Source organism: Callorhinchus milii, unplaced genomic scaffold, assembly GCF_018977255.1.
Source record: "Callorhinchus milii isolate IMCB2004 unplaced genomic scaffold, IMCB_Cmil_1.0 Scaffold2, whole genome shotgun sequence".
Lineage (NCBI taxonomy): Eukaryota > Metazoa > Chordata > Chondrichthyes > Chimaeriformes > Callorhinchidae > Callorhinchus > Callorhinchus milii.
The window spans coordinates 52,584,488-52,605,020 of NW_024704743.1; the positions used below are offsets into that span (position 1 = coordinate 52,584,488).

Genomic DNA, 20,533 nt, shown 5'->3' on the forward strand with positions numbered 1-20,533 from the left:
TCTGTTTTTTTGGTGTGTCGACAGCCTTTTGGTGAAATTCTGTTTCGGGAAATATTTCTTTGAGCTGTTGAATATCAGTTGGTAGAAGATTATTGTTGGAATTGAAGTATTCCTTTCTTCATTCACTTTTCAAAATGTTAATGAAAGGAGCCACATCCGTGGAACAGGAAGAACACCAGTGTGAAGATGTGAGTGAGATGGCCATTGACATCTGACATGGTACAGTACTGCCGTTTGCTATTCAGTCTGTCCATATTATTAAAATACTGAAATATACAGTGCATCAAGTTACTTACTACTTGTGCACTAATTGCAAGGGTCCCTTTAGAAATGTAACAATATTTGTGTATTATTTCAAATTAGATGTAACATTTAGGAAAAAAAATCAGTATAAATCAAAACAATTTTGTTTGTTCTGTGCTTTTGATCAAGTGTCAAATCTGTGTATTTCGGGAGCCTTGTATTTAGTTAAGACAACATCCTTAACACAAGATAGCATCTCAGAGCTCTGCACAGTGCCAGGGCTGTACGCCGAGCAAGGGAGAAAGAGGAGGGAGAGGTGACCATAGGCACAGTTGAAGAAGTAAGTATTAAGTTGGAATAGATAAGAAATAGATAAAAAGAAGGGCGAGGTGGTAGTCTAATTTACGTATGAATACACCGCACAATGTTGTTTATACCTATACTGCACTCATATTCACTTCCTGGTATCATGATAGTATTATCTAATGAAAACCATAACAGGGCGTTGCTGGGTGTATCCATTGCATACTTCAGTTTAACTTCTGTTTCTGGAAGTATTTTTCTAGATTTGGCGTAAAGCAATTATAACACACCTTGATTGGTATTTGTTTGTAGATTAGAAGTTGTGGGACCAGTAGAGAAACAAAGCCCAAAACGTTTGCTACAGTTTAATGTAGAGAGCTGTCGCGTATTGGTTAGAGCACTCGCCTCGCAAGCAAGAAGACCTGGGTTTCATTCCCCACGAAACCTAAGGCAAGTTTACCTGCTCCACACGCCTCAGATTATCTAGCAATAAGTACGAATCCGGTTGTTAATCGATTGGCAGATCACTTTGTGTGGCTAATAATGAATCCAAATAAAGAAAAAATTGGTCAATCAATACAAGACTGTTTGTGCAAAAATTGCTGTGCGCAATTGGCTTCCGCGTTTTGGCCACAAAACACACAGTCAATCCCTTCACAATATATCCTGTGAAGCACTTTGAGACGTCTCAATGATGGTATAACCCACTGTATCAAATGCAAGGATTATTACTAATATTATTATAATGCGAGAAGTAAGAACGTTAGAAGATGCAGAATATGGAACAAGTATTTTCAGAGGTAGAGTTTGAAGTCAGTTTATTCAACCATAGTTAAGGACAAGTATTTGCCCTCCCTAATGTACACAATTCCGTGTACAATAGTTCCCTTTGTGCCTCCAGGCTGAGGGCCTGAAGAAACAACCTTGTGATCATAGCTCAGAAAGGTCAGGGGAGGCATATCAGGCCTCTGCTAGTTGAGCAAAGGAGGTGGGGAGTGAAGTGTGGTACCAGCAGCTCAGAGAGTAAGGGAGGTGCAGGGCATGAAGGATATTGTATGACGAGGTGAGGATCTTGGAATCGATCTGGCAAAATGAATTTGATGGGGCTGATGGGACAGAAGCATTTTTACGCCCCCAACTCTGAATTGCTGATATTTCAGTTTGACTATTAAACAAACTGTAACTTGCATACATTTCATCAGGGGCATTGCTCGTTTTTCTCACTTTTGAAGCTGTCAATAATAATAATAATAATAATAATAATAATCCTTGCATTTGATATAGCGCTTTTCACGTCAGGAGGACGCCCCAAAGCGCTTCACAGAACACACTGTAAAGTGAATTGACTGTATATTTGTGGGCGAACGCGGCAGCCAATTGCGCACAGCAATGTCCCACAAACAGTCGTAGATTGAAAATGACCAATTTAATTATTGTTTTTGGTTTTTTGGAGGGATTATTATTAGGCGTGTGGAGTAAGGAAACTTGCCCAAGGTTTCGCCCTGATCTGCCTGGGATTGAACTCAGGTCTCTCACTTGCAAAGCGAGTGCTCTAACCACTGAGCTACAGGACTCCACAAATCATGCCAGAGGCAGTCCCACCCCAGGCTGCCCTACTACTGGCGAGCATGGGCAGTGTCCTTCTTCCCTATTGATGCTCTCCCCCTGATGGTCATTGCTCCCCGCCCCCTTGGAGCTCAGAGCTGAAGCTTATTGAAAGAGACAGAGACTAGTTTACAGCACCATTTTGGGGGAATTGATATCAGGAAAGCCCAGAATTGTTTCGTTCACCCTGCCCGAGTGCAATTTTCAGTTCGACGTTGATTTTGGACAAGTTGATCTGGTTTGCAGTGGTGAAGGAAGGGGATACTGAATTCCAGCTTCCCTCCTCCCCATTGCAAAAAGCTTCCACCGACATTGCCCATTGTCTTTAGGAATGTAAGGTTAAAGAGACAATTCAACAACAACAACAACTTGCACTTATATAGTGCACCTCAGTCAGGATAGCATCTCAGAGCAGGACGCCGAGCCCGGGGGGAGGGGGGAGGTGACTGTAAGCACAGTCGAAGAGGAAGATCTTCAGGTGTAACCTGAAGAATGAAGGGAGGGGGAAGGGGGAGGAATTGGAGGGAAAGTGTGCCAGAGTTTCAGGGCATAGTGGCTGAAAGTTCAGCCTATTCTGCCAGGTATGAGATCATCGTTGATAAATTATTAAATTCTATTTTTAATTCACAAAATAAAAACAGAAGTATTTTTCAGGCGGAGACGTTTTAACATAACATAACATGTAGGAGCAGGAGTAGGCCATTCGGCCCTTCAAGCCTACCCTGCCATTCAATCATGGCTGATCTTCTAATCTAACTCCAGCTAATAACCTATCCCTGCCTTATCCCCATATCCCTTAATCCCTTTTGCAATAAGAAATCTATCTCAGTCTTGAATATGTTCAAGGACTGAGCGTCAATAGCTCTTTGGGGTAGTGAGTTCCATATATTCACCACCCTTTGAGTGAAGAAGTTCTTCCTCAACTCAGTAGTTCTTCCTCAACTCAGTCAAAATTTGCAGATAATAATAATTCTTGTATTGATATAGCGCCTTATCACGTGTTTGAGATGTCTCAAAGCGCTTCACAGAATATACTTTAAAGTGAATTGACTGTATATTTTGTGGGAGAAACGCGGCAGCCAATTGTACACAGCAGTGTCCCACAAACAGTTGTGGATTGAGCGACCAAATTATTATTATTATTATTTTTTAAAGTAATTATTACCCCAGGAAAAGCGATCTGCCAATCGACTAACAGCTGGGTTCCTACTTACCTCCAGCTAAACAGAGGCGTGTGGAGTAAGGAAACTTGTCCAACGTTTCGTTCTGCCGGGAATCGAACCCAGGTCTCTCACTTGTGAGGTGAGTGCTCTAACCAGTAAGCTATAGGACTCCATGAAAAGTAAAGCACCTTCAACACAACCCTCCTCATAAAGCTACTCTACACCCTCCAAACTCTCCAATTGCCAGATTATTTCTAATCTACTATCCTTATCCAAAGTCCAGGACCATATTGGGGCCACTTAACTTTACTCCCATCTTTCCCTCTACTCTTTACTGAAGCCTCTCCCCTCTGCTGCCCTGCCCACATCCCTGAGACAGCCCTCATCAAAGTCAACAATGATGCACACATTCTCTCCCTCTGCCTCCTTGTTCTCTATGCTGCTTTTGACACTATTGACTACTCCATCCTCTTCTAATACCTCACCTCTGTTAACCATCCCTATGAGTCCACACTAACCTGGGTCAAATCCTCCATAATACACTGCTCCACTTTGTCTACTGTTACGATTTCTCCTCCCCACCTCACAAAGGAACCCAGTGGAGTACCTTAGGGCTCGGTCTTCAGCCTCCTCCTTTTCTCATCTATCTGCTCCTTCTTGATGATGCCATCCACAGACATGGAGTGAACTTACATTTCCTCACTCTCTCTGGTCTCTCTATCAAACATTGGGAGCCAATGTACAATCTGGGCGTCTAGCTCGATCCTCAGCTTTCCTGATGTAGGGCTTCCCTAATGGGACAGAATTAGTTCCCAAAATTTCAACAGATCAGGAAAATTATCATGGGGCTACAAAGATACAATGGCTTAAATATAATCATTCAAGAAAAATCTTCAAGTAAGAAGCCATTCTAGCTGATACATTTAAAGATCAATCCTTTGTTACATTTTTCATAGAATCATAGAATCATAGAATGTTATGGCACAGAAGGAGGCCATTCGGCCCATCGAGTCTGTGCCGGCTCTTTGACAGAGCAACTAACGTTTATTAACCCCACTCACCAGCTTTCTCCCCATAACCCTGCAAACCTGGCTTCTCCAGATACCTATCCAGTTCTCTCTTAAAAGCTGTTATCGAATCGGACTTCACTGCCCTTTCGGGCAGATCATTCCAAATTCTAACAACTCGCTGAGTGAAAAAATTTCTTCTAACCTCCCCTCTGCTTCTTTTGGTAGATATCTTAAGACTGTGACCATGAGTCACAGACACACCTACCAGCGGAAACAGCTTTTCCCTATCTAGCCTGTCGAAACCTTTCATGATCTTGAAGACCTCTATCAGGTCCCCGCGTAACCTTCTCTGCTCTAATGGGAAAAGTCCTAACTTCTCCAGCCTGTCCTCATAGCTAAGCTTCCCCATTCCTGGTATCATTCTCGTGAATCTCCTCTGCACCCTTTCCAGTGCCTTAATATCCTTCCCGAGGTAAGGTGCCCAGAACTGGATTCAGTACTCCAGCTGAGGCCTAAGCAGTGTTTTGTACAGATTAAGCATAACCTCCCTGCTCTTATACTCTATGCCCCTACTAATGAAGCTCAGTACACCCAATGCCCTTTTTACTGCCCTATTTACCTGCTCTGTCACCTTCAATGAATCGCTTACTTGAACGCCCAGATCTCTCTGTACGTTCACCCCCTTAAGATTGAGCTACCAAGCTTATATTGCCTCCTATCATTTTTCCTACCTAAGTGTATCACCTCGCACTTATCTACATTGAAATCCATCTGCCACATGTCAGCCCATTCCACCATTCTGTGTATGTCTGCCTGCAGTCCGTCACAATCTTCTTCACTATTTACTACCCTACCTAACTTGGTATCATCTGCAAACTTGGAAATAGTGCTCCCTATGCCCAAGTCCAGATCATTAATATATATTAGAAAGAGCAGTGGTCCCAATACCGATCCCTGGGGGACACCGCTGCACACCTCCTTCCATTGCGAGAAACACCCATTAACCACCACCCTCTGCATTCTGTCACTCAGCCAGTTCCTAATCCAAATGGCTACTGTCCCCTTAATACCATGGGCCTCCAGTTTTTTTATTAACCTCTTATGCGGTACTGTGTCAAAAACCTTTTTAAAATCCATGTAAATAATGTCCACCGCATTTCCCTCATCAACCCTCGCAGTCACCTCTTCAAAAAATTCTATTAGATTTGCTAGGCAAGATTTGCCTTTAACAAATCCATGTTGGCTGTCTCTAAGTACCTCGTATTCCTCTAAGTAGAGATTTATTTTGTTCCAGATTACGGTCTCCAATAGCTTTCCTATTACCGAAGTTAGGCTGACTGGCCTGTAATTTCCGGGCTTGTCTTTCTGCCCCTTTTTGTAGAGAGGGGTAATATTAACTACTCTCCAGTCTCTTGGCACCACTCCTGTGTCCAATGACGATTGAAATATAATGATCAAAGCCTCCGCTATTTGAACCCGTATCTCCCACAGCAACCTTGGGTGAAACCCATCTGGTCCTGGTGACTTATCAATTTTGAGCCCAGTCAATCTTTTCAGAACTTCCTCTCTGTCTATAGTAATCTGATCTATGTCCTCTACCCTGTCATCCAATACTGTGGCATTTGGGGCATCCATTTCCGTTGTGAAGACAGATGCAAAGTATTCGTTTAGTACCCACCCTCGCTCGCCTCCACTGGCTCCACATCCCCCAGAGGATCGAATTCAAGATCCTCATCCTCACCTACAAGGCCATTCACGGCCTTGCTCCCTCCTACCTCTCTGACCTACTATCCCCCTACCTACCTGCCCGTACCCTCCGTTCCTCTGGCTCCGGTCTGCTCCACATCCCACGCCCCAACCGCCCTACCATCGGTGGCCGGGCCTTCAGCCTCTCAGCCCCTAGGCTCTGGAACTCCATCCCCCAGTGCCTTCGCCGCCTCCTCCCTTTCCTCCTTCAAGGCCGGTCTCAAGACCTTTCTCTTTGACCGTGCCTTCAGCTCCCCTCTCGACTCTCTACCCCCTCCTCGCTCTCTCCCTTCCCTCCCCTCACCCTGACCATTTCCCCCCTGCTTGGGTCCTGATCCAACTGTACAACGCCTTGGGACGTCCTCCCGACGTGAAAGGTGCTCTATAAATGGAATCTTGTTGTTGTTGTTAGTACATCAGCCATGCTCTCTGCCTCCACAACAAGATTGCCGTCATTGTCTTTGATTGGCCCCACCCTACCTTTAACTAACCTTTTTTCCTTTATGTGCTTATAAAGTGTTTTAGGATTCCCCTTTATGTTACCTGCTAACCTCTTCTCCTGCGATCTTTTAGCCTGTCTTATCGCTCTTTTAAGATCACTCCTGCATTCTCTATAATGCGCTTTGCTATCCTCAGTGTCTTGCATCCGCCAATTTTCGTACGCCATCTTTTTCTTTTTCATCCTAGACAGAATATCCCTGGTCATCCAAGCAGGCTTGGTTCTCGCACATTTCCCTTTTGTGGGAATATATCTATTTAGACCCTGAGCTATCGTATCTTTGAAGATTTCCCATTGCTCATGAGTCGTTTTACCTGCCATTCTTACTTGCCAGTCCACCAACTCTAGGTCCCTCTTTAGCCCATCAAAATTAGCTCTTTTCCAGTCAAGCATTTTCACCCTTGACTGTACTTTGTCCTTGTTCATGAGTAATCTAAATCTAATAATATTATAGTCACTGTTACCTAGATGCTCCCCTACCGAAACATGTTCAACCTGACCTACTTCATTCCCTAGGACAAGATCCAGCAAGATCCTTGTAGCACTAGAGACATACTGCTCAAGAAAATTTTCCTGTACACAGTTAATGAATCTTTCTCCTGCCTTGCCCTTAACGCTGCTATTTTGCCAATCTATATTGGGATAATTGAAATCCCCCATTATGACAACTCTGTTCGCCCTACATCTGTCTGTGATCTGGTTGCAGATCTGCTCTTCTATCTCCTTCCCGCTATCTGGTGGTCTATAGTAAACCCCTATCAGTGTAACCACTCCTTTCCTATTTCTGACCTCTAACCAGATCGATTCTGTTGTCGGGCCCTCTAGAGTCTCGTCCCTTTCTACAGCTACAATTGTATCCTTAACTAATATTGCCACCCCTCCACCCTTTCTTCCTTCTCTATCCTTCCTGAACACATTATACCCTGAAATATTTATCTCCCATTCCTGTCCTGGCTTGAGCCATGTCTCAGTTACTGCTACCACATCGTAACCCCCTACGGCCAGTTGAACCTGCAGCTCATCAACCTTATTCCCTAAGCTACGTGCATTTAGGTACATGCATTTGAGGAAATTGTCCACATGTACCTGCTCTATATTTCCCACTTGTCTTTTTCCTCTATTCCCTAATCTATTGTTTATCCTGGGATACCCATCCCCCCTCACCACTAGTTTAAATTAGCCCCCACAGCATTCGATAATCTCTTGGCCAGGAAGCTAACCCCTGCCTTGCTTAAGTGCCGCCCATCCGCAAGGTAATGATCCCACCTCCCCCAGTAGTGGTCCCAATTGTCCACAAAACGGAAACCTTCTTTTCTGGACCATTTTTCCAGCCAGTCGTTCATACGCCTGATCCTTTCATTATGGTGCCCCGTTGCATGAGGCACCGGGAGTAACCCAGAGATCACCACCTTGGATGTTCTGGCCTTGAGTTTGTTCCCCAACTTTTGATACTCGCCCTGGAGTATCTCAGCCCTCTTCTTCCCAATATCGTGGGTCCCCACATGGACCACGACTTCTGGACATTCTCCTTCCCCCTGAAGAATCTTGTCCATACGCTAGGTAAAGTCCACTACCCTCGCACCAGGAAGGCAGCAAACCATCCTAGCCTCACGATTCTTATGACAGAAGATCCTGTCAGTGCCTCGCACTGTTGAATCCCCTATCAGTACAGTACAGTGTTGCCCGTGTGATCCATGCCCCTGTCCTGTTGGACAGAATGTTCACTGCTGTCCTCACGGGAGGTTTCCACGCTCTCAATTGCTATTGCTGAGTACTGATTTGAGACCGGTACTCTGTTGGGGGTGCTCTGCCTTGCACAAGCCCTCTTCACCCAATCACTTTTAGCATGTGGCTGTGTGTTGGGCTCCTCTGGGAGTGGTCCTGTTCCTGAACTCTGACCTCCCGATGGCTCCAGTACCCCTCTCTCATGGTTCCTATACAGTGATGGGCTGCTATCACTGAGTCCTAGGGGATTGAGGGTCTCCTCCACCATACTGTCCAGGAACCTCTCACTGTCCCTGATGGAGCGCAGTGTTTGCACCTGGGCTTCCAGCTCAGCTACTCTCAGCTGAAGCTCCCTGATTTCCAGACACTTGCAGCAGATGAAGTCGCCCGGGATTAAGGCGCCCTCCATCGACTCCCACATGTGACTGACCTCGCAGTTTACCTGCACACCATCTTCACAATCTTTATATAGATACAAAGATATATAGCCGGCCCCCACTTCCCCCTCTGCACCTAATTCCCACTCTCACCAAATTCCCTCAAACTCTGGCCTCGCCTCACTCAGGACGTAGCTCACTCTGGGCTCTCGGCTCGAGTGAGGCTCTCATCTTTTAACTCAAGATGGAGTCTACTGAGCTGAAACAAGGAGGTTTTGAAAACAAATCATTATTTGGGGTATTCTGCTCCAAATAATTGTTTAAGTAATGAACACCAAACAATCATAAATATTACTCTTGTGATAATTAGCAAACTATTATGAAAAACAATTAGTTTACATGAATGCAAATTATGTAAATAATTAATATAAAATGAAAATCTGTCTAACTTGCAGGCAAACATGTGTGTTGTCTGTCTCTATCTCTCTAACTCTCAGGCATATCCTTTGTCTCTCTATCTCATGTGGTGTCCCATAACGTAGTGATCAGTGCACTCACCTGCCAAGCGAAAAGATCCGGGTTTGATTCCCAGGCAGGGCGAAATCTGAGGACAATTTCCTAACTCCACAGGCTTCTGTTTACCAAGCAGTTAGTAGGAATCCAGTTGTTATTTTATTGGCAAATCACTTTTGAGGGGTAATAATCCCTCAAAATATCATTCAATCCACAACAGTTTGTGGGACACTGCTGTGGGCAATTGGCTAATAAGAATTATTATTATAGTTAAATAAAACACTCACTATTTTGATTGTTATAACACTGTAGTCCAAAACTTGTTTCTCAAGTTAACTTTATGTATAATTTCAAACGATAAAATGTAAACAATATTCTACAACTTTTTCTTCCTATTAAGGACAATAAAGATCAATGATGAACAAAGCTCCTAAAAAAAGTGTATTGGAGTGCTTAAAACACACCAGAATGACAGAAACTCTCTAAACTTTCAAAAGAATAATCCAAGAACTTTTTTATTCTCTTAAGGATAATCAAGATCAACGATGAGTAAAGCATGTGATTTCCCAGACAACATGAATGAATGGACCAAAGACCATGTCAGACATTGGGTAGTTGATCAACTGAAGCTTGATCAGAAATGTGGAGAAATACTGTACAATGAAGATGTCTCTGGAGTGGTGTTGGTGGAACTTACTAAAACAGACTTAAAAGAAATGGGCTTAAAAGCAGGACCTGCTTCTCTGATAGTGCGTAAATGTAATGAATTCAGCAAAAGTCAAAAGCAGGTCACAAAACAAGAAGGTGTCGCTGATATTCACCGAACAAGCTCAAAAACAAACAAATTAGAAAGTCAACCTTCTTTCCCAGCAAGTGGTTCAGATGATGGGGTAAATGACAGCAACAAAACAGAGGATCAATATAAGAAAACAGAACACGCAGAATCCACTGAAAAATCTTCCTTGAAATCCAGCAAAAAAAAGAGTAAAATAAAGAATATTGAGAACCAAACGGAGTCAGGAGTCTCTCTGATTAAACATGAGGAAGCCACAGAAATACACAGTGATGTGGGTAATCCTACAACATCAGAAGAAACAGAAACAAAAGGACAGCAGAAACCACAGGATACATTCAGTACAGTTACAAACATACAACCCAAGACAGCAACACCACAAAGGAAAGGACAGCAATTCAAAATCACTGCTGAAAAACAGATACCTAAACAGATGTGTGAGCCACATCCATTTGATGAATCTCACACAGGTAGAAGATATGTACAGAACATTATTCTCCCTCCGGAAACTGGACCCTCTAATCTAATGGACCCAATACATGAGTATAAGCTTCTGACACGGACAGAGAATGCAACAGAGGAAGACATTAAAAAGAAGTTTGGTAATGAAGTTTTTAGATTTGCAGCTGCTTGTATGAATACTCGAACAAATGGCACCATCCATTTTGGAGTAGGAGACACCAAATGTGAGTATGAACATGGTGAGATTATAGGAGTGTGTGTAGACAGTAAAGATAAATACGTTGATTATCTTCAAAATAATTTTGTGCATTACTTTGGCCGAGATGACATCACGGATGCAAAATACATCATTAGACCACCTCGCTTTGTGGAGATTCGAAATGCTGATCAGACTTTGTCAGGAAAGTATGTGATAGAGGTTGATGTTGTCCCAAGCTACAATACTTGTGCTTTGAAGTTATATCACATTCACATGATGAATCTGATAGACAAAAAATGGATGAAGAGCAAAGAGAAACATCTGTTTATACGAGATGGAAGCAGCTCCAGAGACATTCTGGGGAATAAAAATCTCACAGAAAGAGAAGCTGAATATAGAAGGTTCTTGACTGAGACGCTACCAACCTTGGCGGAGAAACGGAAAGTTGAAGAAGAAAAAACGGACAAAAAAAGAACAACCAAAAAACAAGATGGACACAAGCTGAGCCGTATGATTACAGGGGGCGCTGACATGATTGACACATCATATTACCAGCGGTACATTTTAGTGACAAATAAATGCCAGGAGAATCAAATGCAGAATTTTGATTTTCTGAAGGAGATAGATTGGTTTGCTGTGCTGGAATTTGATCCAGAATCTGTAACCAATGGCGTGTGCAAGTCTTATCGTGCAGAAAGAGCAGCAAATCTTCACTTTCCCACTCACTTCCAAGACATGGATGTAGCAATTACTGAAAAGATTGAACGGCTGAATCTATACAAACAAACAAGCTGGATATTTTGCAATGGACGGTCAGACCTTCAGGATGAAACCTATCAGCCATTACCTCCCAAACTTTGGTACAAGGAAAGGGCTGCTGACATCAGAAAGCTGGTCTCCTTTCTGTGCAGACAAGATATCATGCCAAAAGGGAAATATTTGGTTGTGTTTCTGCTACTTTCTAAAGTGGACGATCCAAGAGATCCCATTCTGGAAACTTTCTGTTCATTTTATCAGGAACTCAAAGGCACAGAAGATATAATGTGTATCTGTGAAAGTGAACAAACATTCCAGCAATGGAAGGACTTGTTGCAATCCACGTGTGATTCACGAGAACTTAGCGACAGGTGTGTTTCCTCTTTAACTCTGGATGAAATCAATGCCACAATCTTGAAATTGAAATCAGTGACTCGATCTACCAGACGCTTCTTACCCTCAGCAACATCAGCATCAGTTATTCTACAGAAAAAAGAGGAGGAATACATGACTGCTCTTGAAATCCTGTGTGAAAATGAATGTGAGGGAACTGAAATTGAAAATGACCAAAATAATTTCAAAGAATTTCAAAAATCCAAAGAGGAACAGTTTTATAGAGGTGACAAAGCATCATGGTGGAACTTTTACTTTTCCACAAACGGCTATTCTGGTGCTTTTATCAAACGCGATAGTTATACTAAACTCAATGAACTTATTAACTCAGAATCACCTTCTGCAACGTGTGTGAAGATCATCAATCTGTTTCATCACCCAGGCTGCGGTGGGACAACTTTAGCTATGCATGTTTTATGGGAATTGAGGAAAAAGGTGAGGTGTGCTGTCCTGAGGAACAGCAATGGTGATTTTGCAGAAATTGGAAGACAAGTTATTAACTTGGTCACTTACGGGGGAACCCCTCAGTCTGATTACCTCCCTGTGTTACTCTTAGTAGATGACTTTGAAGAGTTGGAAAATGTGCATATGTTACAAAATTCCATTCAATCCACCGTTGCTGAAAAAGGCCTCAGATTTGAGCGTCCACTGGTAATTGTTCTGAACTGTATGAGATCCCAGGATCCAGACAGAAGCTCAAAAATGAGTGTTTTATACAGTGTCACTTTGAAGCATAAACTCTCTATGAAAGAGCAACAGTTGTTTTCCTCTAAACTGATAGAAATTGAGGAATACCACACAAGACCAGAAGACTTCTATTCCTTCATGATCATGAAAACAAATTTTGATAAAAGCTACATTGCAAATTTGGTTCATAACATTTTGAAAGACCTGAGGAATTCCACTAAACAAGCTGACCTCATTTCATTTTTGGCATTGCTGAATTCCTACGTTAAAGATTCATCAATGTCGTTATCAAAATGCGAGGAGTTCTTAGGGGTAGGTCATGTGAAGACATCATTCTGGGGCCCAGAAAAGTTTGAAGATTTGATGGGCACTTACTGTACTCTTCTCATTCGTATTGAGGTTGAAGCATATGGCAGATACCAGGGTATTCGTATCATCCATCCACTGATTGCCATGCGTTGCTTGGAAGAGCTGAAGTTGTCATGCAGTCTGCACAAGAGTGAAATTGCCAAACGTTTCCTCTCTCAAAACATGTTGTTTCAGAGTAGCATTGGCAGAGACAAACTCCTGCAAGACACATGGAGCATGTTGATCACAAGACAACGGAAAGAACATGGAGATGAAACAGATACTTTATTCTCTCCATTAATTGAAGCAATTCAAAAGAAAGAGGGAAATCCTCAGGTACAGAGTGTTTTGACTGAAGCATCAAATAGGTTTGACCAGAATCCATATATTTCTCAGGCCTTAGCCAGACACCTTTACCTGAAGGAAAAGAACTTTGATTTAGCGCTTGAATGGGCACATAAAGCGAAAGACAAGGCAAGAGACAATTCCTACATTACTGACACTTTGGGCCAAATTTTTAAAAGCAAATTAAAACACAGGATGGAAAGTGAGGAAATTCTGAAACAAACTGTTCTGACAACCTGCCAGTTGGATGAGTTTCTAAAGCTTGCTCAGTCTGCTTCAAAAGCCTTCAAAGAATCTCAGGAACTGACTGAGAAGAAAGGTGAAGGCAGAATACAATGGGCAGAGCAGAGGACTAAACGGAAGCATGATGTGTACAACACATCCGGATATCTTGGAGAGATTGAAATGGCTCTTTGTGTTGTAGATATTCTCAGAAAGATACCATTCTTTAATGGAAAGGATGAACTAAGTAAACAACAAATGGCACACTTGCTATCAGGAAACATGAATCTCAGTCACATTGAAAAAACAAACAGCATTGATGAAGACTTGTGTTCAGTGCTTGAAGACTACAACCGGTACCTGATTAATATTCAAACCAGCTTGAAAACTGCTTTTGATTTTTTTGAAGACTACTTTGTCTATTTCAAAACAAAAAACATTGAGAAAGAAATAGCAGATTTTAAGATTCGCAAGAAAGTCTCAGAATGTTTTGGCAAGTACACAGGCATATTCTATCCATTGCAAAGTACTTGCATGGCTGCAAGGATGAACAAGCCAAAACTCAGCATGCAGCTTGAGCTGGAGGATTGCAAAAAGTTTTTAGAAGCACATAAAGCTGACCGATTTGCTGGCTTACTTGAGTTTCTTACCAACAATCACGGAGCTGGACGAACATTGGAAGAAGTTGTTAGCAAATATCAATTTGTCCTCCAAAATGCAAGAAACAAAAAATTAACAAGAGAAAAGCAAAATTTCATCTTGGCCAACATTGTATTGAATTGTATCACACACGGGTCCAAGAAAATCGAAAGTTACGAGAAACTTTTGCACCTTTTGAAAGAAGTGCTGCAAGATGTGGGTTCTGATCACTGTCACGCTGAACCATATTTTTTGGCTTCCTTGTTGTTCTGGCCGAATAAAGATTTCAAACTAAATGAAGATTCCAAATTACTCCTGAAGTACGTGACCTCAATGAGACGGTCATTTAGAGGACGCTATGGACGCATGAGTCATTCAAAACATGCCGTTGCACATTTCTATCTCAGTAACAGAGCAGGCTTGAATAAGTTAGTTCACAAAGGAAAAATTGACCAATTGTTCAGTGAAAATACACACCGAAATTCGTTATGGCAATCTGGAGAAATCTGGAAAAAAGATAAAATCAAAGAGCTTCTCCTTCGTGTGTACGGCAGGACAGGAGAAGATGACATGGTGTATGTAGAGTATGGTGATGATGAAAGAATCAAAGTACCTGTACGTCCTGTATACCTGGGTAAACTGAGAAGCGGCAGAAGCATTGAAAAAATATCCTTTTATCTGGGATTCTCAATGGATGGACCAATAGCATACGACGTAGAGAACATAAATTAACAACAAAAGTAATGGACTAGAATACAACCATGCCCTCGTGTTCCAGTTTATGTTTCTAGCCAGCACTGTCAAAAGCCTTGGGACATTCTCCGGACAAATTGTATACATTTTTCTGTTTGTGAAATAATACTGTACCAAATGTCGGTCAGTTACATTTATTGACATCTTCTATAATGCTGTTATAAATTAGCATTTCAATCAATCATTTTTGTTTAGAAAAGCTGACACATAAATAATAGAAGTTTTAATTATCTGATTTATAGCAATGAATTGGTGCTTAAAAAAGGGCTTTTTTGTTTTCTCATACCTCTCTGCAATTGATTAGTAATTTTGGGGTAGTGGGAAAGGATAGAGTATGGAGAGGGAGCTCGCTAGTTCATTCACTGTACGCGCTAGGTTTTGCTGGTCTCAGCTGGAGCTGCATTGGGAGGATACATTGACCACTACCTTCCCAGTGCTAAGGGAAAACCAGCTGGATTCCTCTCCAGTGTTCTCTGAATACATTTTTGGCAGCTGGGTGAGGAAAGACAATGTGGCGTTTCATTATTATTGCAGTGACCAAGGAGTAGTAATGTAATAAAATCGAAACACAAGATATCAACTCGGTATGTGGAGGGCCCTACAGAGAATGCTCAAAATCCCAAAATAGATTAATCCTACTCACTTGCCTTCTTCATGGCCTGTCTCAAAATCTTCCTCTTCGACTGTGCCTTCGGTCACTCTCCTATCCCCACCCTCCCTGCCCTCCACACACCCGATCCCAACTCCCAGCTCGGGTGCATATTCTTAACTGTCCAGCATTTAGGATGTCCTCCCCATATGAAAGGCGCTATACAAATGTAATTTTTTGTTGTTGAAAATATTAGCAGAACACATCATTTGATTCTATCTAATGTTTAGAATATGTTCAACCTATAGGAAAATATGTATATGTGTGGATTGAAACAGCCACTTGTAAAGTGGTAAAAACATTCTTATTTTATTGTAAAACATGTACCAGATCAACTGCAATAAAGGTCAGTTTTTACGCAGCAAATCTTTGCATTCCGTTCAATGTTTTTGAAAAAATAATTAATTTTTTGCTGCTATTCCACAATGTTTTTGCTCACAGCACAAAAGAATACTATTCTTTAACCACACAACCAAAAAAAATCACAGCAAAACCTATAATAATAATCCTTTCATTTGATATACAGTAAGCCTCACATAAGTCACTAAATATGATTTATGCAAAGTATGAGTTATGTGAAACTTATAAATAATAGGAAATTCAACGGGACTTGGACAGATGTATGACTTAGGTGATTGTACGGATTACACAGATCGAACTTATGCGAGTTTCACCATACAGGTAAACTCACATAAGTCATGATACGATTTACGCCAATTTTTAGTTATGGGCAAATTTGCATAAGTTGTATCGGCTGAGTTAATATGACTTACGTGAAGTTATGTAAAGTTTGTCTTTTGTGACACCATTTTAATCCTTTCAGAGCATCGTTAAGCAAGTACCTTGGGCCTCTTTGGGCCTTTACCATGTTACAGCTGACAGTTCATGACCTTTTTTCTCCCCTAGTTTCCATTGCAGTTTTACTATGTGGTATTTATCAATGTAACCAGTAAGTGCACATGTGATACTGGATCAATGCAGCAGTAAATGCGCTTGGGGCAATGGAATAATACCTTGTTTCAAACAAAGCACTGCGCATATAGCGGGTAAGTGTTGTAGCGACGATATGAGTTAGGAGATGACTTACTTCAGGATTATTTGGGGCCAAGAATCATTACTACTGAGTTGTTTATCCAGCAATGCTCAGAAATGGGACTGGCCAATCAGACGACCATCAAAGGGATGGGGGGGGGGGGAGGAGACGGTCTCATTGCTAGCGGTCACCAAGAGCTCAGGACTGCAAACTTGACCTCCCCAAATAATTATCTATTTCCCTCTTAAAAATTGTTATTGAATCGGTTTCCACCATCCTTTCAGGCAATGCATTCCAGATCCGAACAACTTGCTGTGTGAAAAAAATCTCACCTCCTTTCTGTTTCTTTTAATAACTGTTTTAACTTGGTGTCCTCACGTTACCGTCCCACCCACCAGTGGAAATAGTTTCTCCTTGTTCATCCTATCAAATCCCCTCATAATTTTGAAAACATCTATCAAGTCTCCTCTTAACCTTCAATGCTCGAAGGAGAATAATCCTAGCTTCTCTAGCCTCTCCTGATAACTGAAGTCCCTCATTCCTGGTACAATCCTGGTATATCTCCTTTGCACCCTTTCCAATGTCTTGACATCCTTCCTAAAGTGTGATGCTCAGAACTGAACACAGTCTCTAGCTGAGGTCTACCCAGTGTTTTATAAAGGTTCATCATAACTTCCTGACTTTTGTATTCTATGCCCCTATTTATAAAGCCTAGTATCCTATATGCTTTTTTAAATAGCTTTATCTACCTGTCCTGCCACCTTCAAAGATTTACTTATATGAACCCCTAGGTCTCTCTATTCCTTCACCCCCTTTAGGATTGTACCATCAGCTTATGTTGCCTCTCCTCATTCTTCCTCCCAAAACGCATCTCTTTGCATTTCTCCATATTAAACTTAATCTACCAAGGCTACCATCGGTGGCCGGGCCTTCAGCCTCTCAGCCCCTAGGCTCTGGAACTCCATCCCCCAGTGCCTTTGCCTTGCTTCCTCCCTTTCCTCCTTCAAGGCCGGTCTCAAGACCTTTCTCTTTGACCGTGCCTTCAGCTCCCCTCTCGGCTCTCTACCTCCTCCTCGCTCCCTCCCTTCCCTCCCCTCACCCTGACCATTTCCCCCCTGCTCGGGTCCTGACCCAACTGTCCAGCGCCTTGGGACGTCCTCCCGATGTGAAAGGCGCTCTATAAATGAAATCTTGTTGTTGTTGATGTGTTTGCCCATTTTACCAGTCTGTCTATTTGCAGTCTGCTACTATCCTCCTCACTGTTTACTACTTCTCCTAGTTTAGTATCATCTGCACACTTGGAAATTGTACTCTCTATACCCAAGTCCAGGTCATTTATATAGATCAAAAACAGCAGTGGTCCCAATACCGACCCCTGGAGGATACCACTGCACACTTCTCTCCAGTCAGAAAAACAACCGTTCACCACCACTCTGTGCTTTCTGTCTCCCAGCCAATTCTGTATCCATGCTGCCACTGTCCCATTAATACCGTGGGCTTCTATTTTGCTTACAAGTCTTTTATGTGGCACTTTATTACACGCCTTTTCTCATACAATCTCTTTGCTCCTCTTATTAACTTTTTCAGTTCCCCGCTGTACTTTTTATATTCTATTTGATTATTTTCTATATTTTGGACCTGACATTTATCATAGGCCTCCTTCTGTTTTATTTTAATACCAATTTCCTTATTCATCCAGGGAGGTTTGAATGCCCTACCTTTCCCCTTTGTGAGAATGTATTTGCTCTGTCCCCGAACTAACTCCTCCTTGAAGACTTCCCATTGCTCATTAGCTGTTTTACCTGCCAATCTTTCTTTCCAGTCCACCTTGGCTAGGTCCCTTTTTAACTCATTCAAATTAGCCTTCTTCTAGTTGAATATCTTCACCTTTGATTGCTCCTTGTCCCTTTCCATAAGTATTCTAAACTTAATGATGTTGTGATCACTGTTGTCCAGATGCTCTCCTATTGAAACTTGCCCCACTTGTCCCACTTCATTCCCCAAAACTAGGAAGCAGTTCCCCAGCACTGCTTCCTTCCTCATTGGACTGGAAACATACTGATCCAGAAAGTTATCCTACACACATTTCAGGAATCCTTCCCCCTCCTTGCCCTTTACACTGTTATTTTGTCAGTCTATGTTAGGATAATTGAAGTCCCCCATTATTACTACTCTATTGATTTTGCATTTTTCCGAAATTGCTTGCAGATTCGCTCATCTATCGACTTTCCTCTATTTGGTGGTCTATAGTAAATACCTAACAGAGTAATAGCTCCTTTTCTGCTCCTTATCTCTAACCAAATAAATTATGTTTTTGGCCCTTCTAGCACATCTTCCCATCCAGGGCCATAACTGTGTCTTTAATCAATACTGCCACCCCCTTCCTTTTTTTCCTTCTCTAGCCCTCCTGAATACATTGTAGCCAGGAATATTCAGCTCCCATTCCTGCCCTTGTTTGAGCCAGGTCTCCGTTATTGCCATTAATCATAACCCCATTTGGCAACTTGAGCCTGCAGCTCAATAATCTTATTTGTCACACTCCGTTCATTTACACACATGCACTCCAAGACCGACTTAATCCTTTCTGCATTTCTCCCCTGTCTAATCCCTCCTTTTCCTGGATTACTCCTTATTACATTGCATTTCGTATCTCCCAGCCCTCTGTGTAACTTGTTTGTCCTCTCTAATCCTGATTCCCTTCCCCCCTTGAAATTAGTTTAAACCCTTCCCCACATCGCTTGTTCACCTCCCTGCAAGGATATTGGTCCCAACCCTGTTTAGGTATAACCCATCAATCTTGTACAGATCCCACCTGCCCCAGAACTGGTCCCAATGATCCAGGAAGCTGAACCCCTCCTTTCTCAAGCCATGCATTCATGTGTTTGATCCTGCTGTATTGATACTCACCTGCATGAGGCACTGGGAGTAATCCAGAGATCACCATCTTTGAGGTCCTACTCTTTTCCCTAGCTTCTCTCCCTGCAGGATCTCAGCCCTTTTTTTCTCTATATCATGGATCCCAACATGGACCAAAACTTCTGGATGATCCCCTTCCCTCTGTAGAACATTTTGCACCTGTTCCATGATGTCTACAACCCTGGCACTAGGGAGGCAACATACCATGTGAGAGTCATGTCTTTGGTTGCAGAAACGCCTGTCTACTCCTTTCACCATTGTGTCCACAATGATAATTACATTGAAACTCTTCCCTGTATCCCCCTGTGCACCCATTTGCTTTTGATTCCCCTCCCCAGAGGTGTCATCACCCTGTCCTGTATTCAGTACAGAGAACCGGTTTGTGAGTGCCACGCTCTCAAGGGATTTCTGCACTGCCCGTTCCCTATACCTACCATGGCAGGTTGTCACCCACTCACTCTCCTTCTGAACCCTCTTTGGCTGTGGGGTGACCATCTCCTGAAAAGTTTGATCCATGAACTCTTCAGCCTCCCGTATGCTATGTAGTGACCAGTCTCTCCTCGAGCTCAGAAACTCTGAGCTCAAGCAGCTGGAGGCACTTCCAAACACACGTGTCTGTCCAGGGCACACAAAGCATCCTGGAGTTCCCACATGGCACACATTGTGCATGCAACTGATCTCAGCTGCCCTGCCATATTCCCAGACATTTTTTTATATTATTTTAATATAACTATTATATATTTTATAATTATACACCTTTCTCCCTCTGCACTGAGTTCCCATTCTCACCAAATTCCTTAGCAGAAATCTCACTTTGTTCCACCTCACTCACTTCCCTCTTATGCTGCTGGGCTCTCTGCTCCGCTGCTGGGTTCTCTGATGCATATTTGATGCATATTTTATTTCCATTTGACATTATCATTTACTTTTCATTGTTAGGGCTATTAAATTGTATGGATTTCAATTCACTTAAATTTTTTCCCCTTCATTGTTTACTTTGAATTGAATGATTATTCTCAGCTATATGCACTTTATAAGTGTATTGTTATTTTAAAATGTGCATGAATTTTTACATTGCCTAAATAAAGTTTTCATCGCAACTAGAACATAGTGATGTAGTAGTACATAATTTAATACATAGGATTTCTATATGA

The 20,533-nt window shown here is 42.2% G+C and overlaps 1 protein-coding gene across 1 annotated transcript; it reads left to right on the forward strand.

Annotated features, from left to right (window-relative positions):
• LOC121848139 (sterile alpha motif domain-containing protein 9-like) lies at positions 1-15,787 on the forward strand. Its single transcript, XM_042332335.1, has 2 exons — positions 1-219; positions 9,713-15,787. The coding sequence occupies exon 2, from the start codon at positions 9,730-9,732 to the stop codon at positions 14,758-14,760; it is 5,031 nt and encodes a 1,676-aa protein (XP_042188269.1). The 5' UTR covers positions 1-219; positions 9,713-9,729; the 3' UTR covers positions 14,761-15,787.
• Positions 15,788-20,533: the final 4,746 nt, after the last annotated feature.